The 7,004-nt window shown below is 47.4% G+C and overlaps 1 protein-coding gene across 1 annotated transcript; it reads right to left on the bottom strand.

The window, feature by feature from the left end:
- Positions 1-4,594: 4,594 nt before the first annotated feature.
- LOC144124527 (uncharacterized) lies at positions 4,595-6,799 on the bottom strand. Its single transcript, XM_077657264.1, has 3 exons — positions 6,416-6,799; positions 6,093-6,338; positions 4,595-5,975 (listed from the first exon to the last, which is right to left on the bottom strand). The coding sequence occupies exons 1-3, from the start codon at positions 6,645-6,647 to the stop codon at positions 4,906-4,908; spliced, it is 1,548 nt and encodes a 515-aa protein (XP_077513390.1). The 5' UTR covers positions 6,648-6,799; the 3' UTR covers positions 4,595-4,905.
- Between the last annotated feature and the right edge of the window lie 205 nt (positions 6,800-7,004).

Raw genomic sequence — 7,004 nt, 5'->3', positions numbered from 1 at the left:
AAACCCGCTGCGTCCTTACGGGGGCAAAACTAGTTTTGAACTCCATCAGAATGCCTAAGTGGTTCGTAATTAAATTGATAGTTGACAGGTTCCACGGAGGTTTGTGAGTTAAGAAGTTTAAATGTGTTCGCTCTACGAGTGTTCAGCACATGAGAATGAGTCTTAATCTTCGAAGAGAGTTCGGCACTGCGCCAACAGTATTTTCAAAAATCTCAGATTTTTCAAATTGGCTGGAATGTCTTTTTCAAATGCTCTGTCAATTAAAACAGATTCACATTTATCTGCTTTACTTCAATGCTGCTGCGTGTCCTTTGATGTTATTACTATCTCTGAAACATGGTGCACAAGCACAATAGTCGTTCCTTGCTTAGGCAGCTACCAAACTCGGTTCAAACCGTGTTTCTGGTCGCGGTGGTGGCGTATTTGTTTTGCCTTAAAAAGCATTGCGGCCTTAGTTACTACCTGTGTTCACTGCATCTGCATATTAAAGGGTGGTTTACTGGGTCCCCGGTAGCGCGGGCAACTAAGACTCTTGCAGAATTAATCGATGAAGCTACGAGGCGAGAGACCAAGCTACAAGCAGCAGTTCTCCAGCAAGTGTCAGACAGCCGCCTTAAGAGCTTCCCACTGCTTCCCCGTCGGTATCAGCCGCGCATCTCCCTGCAGGGTACGTATTGAACACCGGTGCATCACGTACTGCAGAGCGGGGAGTTACTGCTTTGTATAATCCCTCCCATCTGCACCTCAACTCCCGCGCGACATATGCCGCGGATACGTGCACCCCCCCCCCCCCCCCCCCCCACCAATGCTTCCCTTCCACTCGTTCCCACATTGAAAAAAATTTGGAGGACGGTGAAGCTTCGGCTTCAAGAACAGGACTCGACAGCGTGTTGCAGCATTGCCAAGGAATCGACGGGACGCCATCGTCCTTCGGCGCGAGCCCCTTGCCCGGACTATTTAAAGAAAGGAAACATATCTTGGTGGGCGCCCGAACCGCGCCGTAAGGCAAGGAAAATGAAAATAAAATTTTTAAGGAAAGGGAAGGACGCCTGTCTCACAAACCTCGGTGGACACCCGAACCGGGCCGTATGAGAAGGAAATTGAAAGGAAAATTGGTTTTAAGGAAAGGAAATGACGCCTGTCTCACAATTCTCGCTGAACGCCCGTACCACGCCGTAAGGCAAGGAAAACCCCTTCCCTTACGGCGCGGTTCAGGTGTCCACCGAAATGCACCATTTTTCGCTCACAGCCAAAAACGCCGACGACACCGGCTTTTCTGCGACACGAGCTCCTTAACGCTGTCGCGTTAATATAGATGCCTTGCACGTGTCGTCACTTCCGGCCACATCAACAGCTAGCGGCCATGCTGCCGAACCATTCGCTTCGTCCGCGCGCGTGCGTCCGCTCCGTAGACCCGTGACACCGGACCGCTCCCGAGACGCTTTGAATTGTTCTTACATATTCGGACGCGATGCCTCCTCCTCAGAGGAATGAGCCGTTCAGTGCGAGTTATTTCTCTGAACTTGTTGGATCTGCGCGCGTACGCTATGAAGGAAAAGTGCAAATGTGCGACGGTAGGGACCCGTACACGCTGAGGCTGGGTGTTGATACAACGATGGACGCTGATGTGTTACCTGCAGTGACTCACGGGAATATCGCGAACTATTTAGTGTACTCCTCTAGCTTTGTTACATTAGAAGAAATGAAAGCATGTAAATCATTAGAGGCGCATAACTATTTCACCAGCGGGTAGGTGAGAAGCCTATCTGTGGTGCGCCTACAAGACGAGAAGGTGCTTCTGCTCGCAGAGGTAAGCTCAAGGAACCTTTCTGGCATGTTTCACAGTGAGCATACGCAAAAAAATGACCATTGGAATTTATGCAAATGAAAAATAAACCGTGCTTCTGCCTGTGGCGGCAGCGCTTAGTGACAGGAAAATTTCAGACGTCTGCGTAGGGAAATTTGCGGAGCATGGCGATTAGTAGAAGTTTCACTGGAAAAAATGCAGTGATGAAGAAGATAAACTATGCCTCTCCGCTTACAATGCTGGAGCACTGAAAATTTGTTCTGTCCGAGACCACTTTGTCTGGTGTGCATATGCCCATTTTGTGCAAACAAAAAATGTGCACTGTTATGTACAACTTCACAACATTTTCGCAGGTCAACCATTCCCAACGGCTCAGCGACCACCCACTTAAAGCCTGGATCTTATGCAAGACAAATGGCACTGTGCTTGTTGCCCATTGCGCCTGCATGGCAGGTACAGGCGAGACATGCTCGCATGTTGGAGCTTGTCTCTTTGCTGCGGAAACTGCAGTGCGTACCAGGAACTCAGTTTCATGCACCCAGAAAGAAATCATCTGGCTGCCAGCCTATGTTGAAAAGGTGCAGTTTAAACGGCTGAGAGATATCAGCTTCACTTCGTCGAGAGGGCGTAAAGAGCAGATTGATGGCACATGTGCTGAATGTCAGCAGAAGAGGAGGAGGTTGGAAATCCCAGGACCTTCTTCAGAAGAGTTGAACGCACTTTATGATGACATCGGAAAAGATGGTGCAGTGCCAGCGCTTTTTTCTGTGCTTGATGATTGATGTGATGTGTTCCAGGAACCAGTTAAAAAGCCAGCAGCACGCCTAAGAAATCTGTTCACTGACGATGCGTTAGGCGACAGCTACGACGTGCTCGTGAGCAAAGCAAGAGAGCTCATGTCTTCTTTAACCATTTCAGAGGGCACTGTAAAGGAAGTAGAGTCATTAACGAAGCAGCAGAGTGACTCTCCACATTGGTTCCTTTACAGAGCGGGAAGAATAACTGCTTCTTTAATGAAGAAAGCATGTCACACTAAAGTAGCAAATCCTAGTGTGTCCCTAATCAAAGAGATTTGCTATCCAGAAGCCCAAACTATGAAAGTGCCAGCTATCATGTGGGGTAGGAATCATGAGAAGGATGCCTTAGCAGCTTATGCAAATAGTGAAGGCACAAAACATGACAATTTCAAATTGTCAAAGTCAGGCCTGCACATCAGCACTAGGTACCCTTTTGCTGGGGCTACACCAGATGCTCTGGTCTCGTGTAGCTGCTGCGGAAAAGGTGTGGCAGAGTTTAAATGCCCATACGTGCTTAGGAATGCAACTGCATTCATTGATGAAAACACGTGCCCGACTGAAGTTAATGGGATCATGCAGCTTCAGAAAAGCCATGCATATTATTATAAAGTGCAGAGACAGATGGCTGTGTGCCAAGTGAAGTATTGTGACTGTAATTTGGGCACGGAGTTTTCACATAGAACGCATCAAGTGGGATGAAGATTTCTGTGAAAACATCTCAATTTCAGAAAGGTTCTTTGTGAATGCAGTGCTCCCTGAACTGTATGCCAAGTATTTCACCAGGCAGAAGGACAGCGTTGGCACAACTGCATTGTGTAAACAGGGGTATTGTTATTGTAATGGACCAGAGACTGGCAAAATGGTTGCTTGTGACAGTGAAGCCTGCGTGTACAAATGGTTCCATTTTTCTTGCGTCGGACTGACCTGAGCACCTAAAACTAAGCAGCGGTACTGCCCACAGTGCAGAGGAGGTGAAGAGAAACAGCGTGCTTAATTTTGGTTTTATTGCATAGGGTAGTGGTGGTAGCAGATGCTTCAGTGTGCTTCAAACTGCGTCCAACTTCTATGCATCTCTACAGCGGATGTTTATTTCTCCTTTCCTCTGTAATACATATGTGTACTGTTATCATAAAAGCTCAGTGCATTATAACCTGTGCCCAGTTGCACTTCCCATGTGTTGCTTTGTTTGGGAAATACTGTCTGTCTGGGTTTATGGAGCTGTTGATAGCAGATCAGTGCAAGCCTAACCATACCAATACCGTACAACAGTTGCTGTCTATAAGTGTTTTGAAACTGCAGCCAAAACAAGCAAATATGTAGCTTCGTAGCCTTTCACTTCCTTGCATCAAAGAGCTATCCACTGATTCCGCAACTCCATGTACGGTACGAAAAGGGCAGGTATGATACATTAACACATGATGTTTGCTTTAAAATTTGAGCATTGTTCTTGACAGTATAACTTGTCATATCCTAAGCATCCTTTAACATGCACCGAACAGCAAACAGGGTTTTTAGTGCATTAGCCCACTCAACATTCTTGACAGTACAACTCGTCATACCCGAGGTTTTCTTTAACGTGCACTGAACAGCACACGGGCATTTTTTGTGTGTTATCCATGCCAACCACTGGCATCCAACTGTTCAGTTGACCCAAAGTCTGCGTAATAAAAAGCTTTGAAGTCTTGCACGAGCTTGTCTACCACTCTGAGCAGAACCTATTGAACTCATTGAAGTTTTCACATATGAACTGTACACACATGACAATGTTTGACGATTGAATGGTTTATTACAAATACACAAATGCAAATACGGAAAGAAAGGAATGTTTGAGGATGAAGTAGTTTATTACAAATACAAAAATGTAAATACAGAAGGAAAGGGTACTTGTCGGTCATGGCAACTGCTAAAATTAATTCTAAACACCTGATCTGCAGCTTACAAAAATATAAGGGCAGGGAAGAACCACATATACCACCAGAAATCCGTATACACATGCATTCCTCGTACAAACTGCAAACCATACCAAACCAGAGCATTATAGTGTGCTGTACTTGCTTACGCCCACACCTCTAAAAGTAGGCACAGTGATAACAAAAGTTTGTAGGATGCCAAATTCCAGAAAAATTTAGTTTTGTGTATTGAGGCAAAAAGCATGAGGAAATATGTATGCTCCATACCATGAGAAAATATCATTTGATTGGCTAGTGAGAGAAGGCACAAATAAATTATTTTCTGCTAATCTGCATCCCACAAACTTCTCTGTCCATGACCACATTCCTGCACTCGTGCATAAATCCCCAGTTATGGTGGGCACCCATAAACAGATTCGGGCACATTCTCTTTGCTCGGTTCCTTCAATGCTGCGACAATCGAAGGGCATAAATTGGACAGTGCGCAGCACACAGTCACAATTTTGTCGAGTGGAGTGATGCTGTCACCTTGTCGACATGTCACATAGTCAATCGGAAGGACAGACTTCAGCAGCAGAAACTTGTTCCTTATGAGTCCAATTACTCTTTCCACGTGAATACGTACATTAGCAAGCTTCCTTGTGCTTCCCACTTCTGCAGCCGACAGCTGTTTCTTGCCTTTTGTGTATGCTGGCAGATGTAGCCGGGCACGGTAGAAACCAACACTGTCTGCGACGTTAAACCCTCGATCTGCTAGAACAACGTCTCCAGGAAGCAAGTTGTCTAGGAGCCCGCAGTGTTCCGTGATATGTTTGTCACTTACTCGGCCTCCCCAGCCCTCTGAGATGAACGTGACAATACCCTGTGGGGCAATCCCTATCAAGTACTTTGCAGTGTTGCTGCCCTTGTAAGTCGACCACGTTTCACTCCTCGGCAAGTATGAGGACGGTCTCTCAATCTTGATTTCAAAACAGTCTATGATGACGGCCACATCACTGCCGAATGAATCATAGAATGCTTGCGGCATGGTGCGCTGCAGCGCACTTCGTTCGGGCCACATAACTTGAGACTTCAAGCGGCAGTGAGCTACATGAAGCCATTTGTCAAAAATGCGTGAGACGGTAGATTCAGACACATTGAATCTGAAGGCCAGGTCAGCATTCTGAAGATTTAGCTTGATCTTCATCAGGAAGAGCACAAATTCTTGAAACTTTGCCAGGCTGTTGTTCACACTGTGTGAAACAAATGGCTCTAGCATTTTGAAAATTGCAAGAAGCGTTGTGAAGCTTGCAATCCCTGTGTAGAATACTACCTTGGGCTCTGAACTTCTCAATGATTCTTCGGTCATCTCAAGCTGCACCTTTTCGGAACGTGTAGTGTACACGCAGTCGTTGAGTCTGATGCATTCTTGTTCTAATGCCCCAATGTCGCTCATGCCCATGTCTGTCTGCACATAAACACCTGGAAGAGAACGTTCGTCGTTTAGCGGTCGTGTGTAAGAAAGAGCCAGACTGCAGAACGACCGCGTAATTATTTCTTAAGTTAAGGCTATGACTGCATGGTGCAAGGCCGACTCACCTGTTTCTTCTCCGGCGCCGTCGACCTCCTCGGCCTGATGCGGCGATGGGGGAACATCGGGCACGGGTGCGGCGACGCCGCACGGCTCTTCCGACCCGGTCATCTCGGTCTCGGCACATCGTTTTCGCTGCCGTCGTTGCTGGCTGCGATCGTGGCGATCCGAGCCGACTGGCCTAGTGCTGTAACCGAGATGCAATGACGGGGCCCAGTCTGGGTTCGTGTTGTCAAACAAATCGGCTGGCGCCCCTGCAAATCAAAATCAGGTTTCAGTCCTTGCTTCCCACGTTTTCACTAACATTTACTTCACGGCACAAGCCTCTTACCTGTGGTAAAGTGCGCTCCGCACACACGGAAGTTGGGGTTGTCCGGGTCCAAGTCGGCTCGCTTAATTCGTGACAGCCACAGTGTGCGCCGATTTGTACTAAGCGTCTTTGAACGCTCGCACTTGTCTGCTATGATCCTCGGAATTCGGTAGAAATTTGTGTTCGTCGGCTTCTTCTTTCTCCTTGAGCTGTCGCTACGGTTTGAGCAGCCAACTATAGCGCACAAAACCATACTGAAGCTGTGGAGAGACGCAGACAAAAACGACACGAGCTGACAAATGCTTCCACACCGGCGGTAAGCTACGAGCGGAAAGGCGGCGGTGGTTCGACAGCATGGCCGACTGGCATACGATGGACACCGGATGTGACGTCGGTGCAAGGCATCTATAGTTCATCTTTAAACCGACTCCCTCGCCGCCCTTCAACCGCTTGAGGCTGTTCGACGCACATTCCAGATTACACTTTCAGATCAGGGGTGGTGCGCATACACTGCATTCGCGACCATGCTCACGATCCACATAACATTCAAGCGGATGCTATATGACTAACCTTGACACATCAGGTGACCCACCACCTTCCTCTCTTCTCC

Source organism: Amblyomma americanum, chromosome 3 (assembly GCF_052857255.1).
Source record: "Amblyomma americanum isolate KBUSLIRL-KWMA chromosome 3, ASM5285725v1, whole genome shotgun sequence".
NCBI lineage: Eukaryota > Metazoa > Arthropoda > Arachnida > Ixodida > Ixodidae > Amblyomma > Amblyomma americanum.
Note: the sequence above shows the minus strand (reverse complement) of the source record. Positions and strands in the feature narration are given on the sequence as shown.

What these genes read in the sequence shown, in the direction of transcription:
- LOC144124527 (XM_077657264.1), bottom strand. Translation starts at nt 6,647, where the DNA reads ATGGTTTTGTGCGCTATAGTTGGCTGCTCAAACCGTAGCGACAGCTCA. An exon ending in CGGAGCGCACTTTACCACAG is followed by an intron (nt 6,339 to 6,415) that starts GTAAGAGGCTTG and finishes TTTGATTTGCAG; the next exon opens with GGGCGCCAGCCGATTTGTTT. An exon ending in CGGCGCCGGAGAAGAAACAG is followed by an intron (nt 5,976 to 6,092) that starts GTGAGTCGGCCT and finishes GTTCTCTTCCAG; the next exon opens with GTGTTTATGTGCAGACAGAC.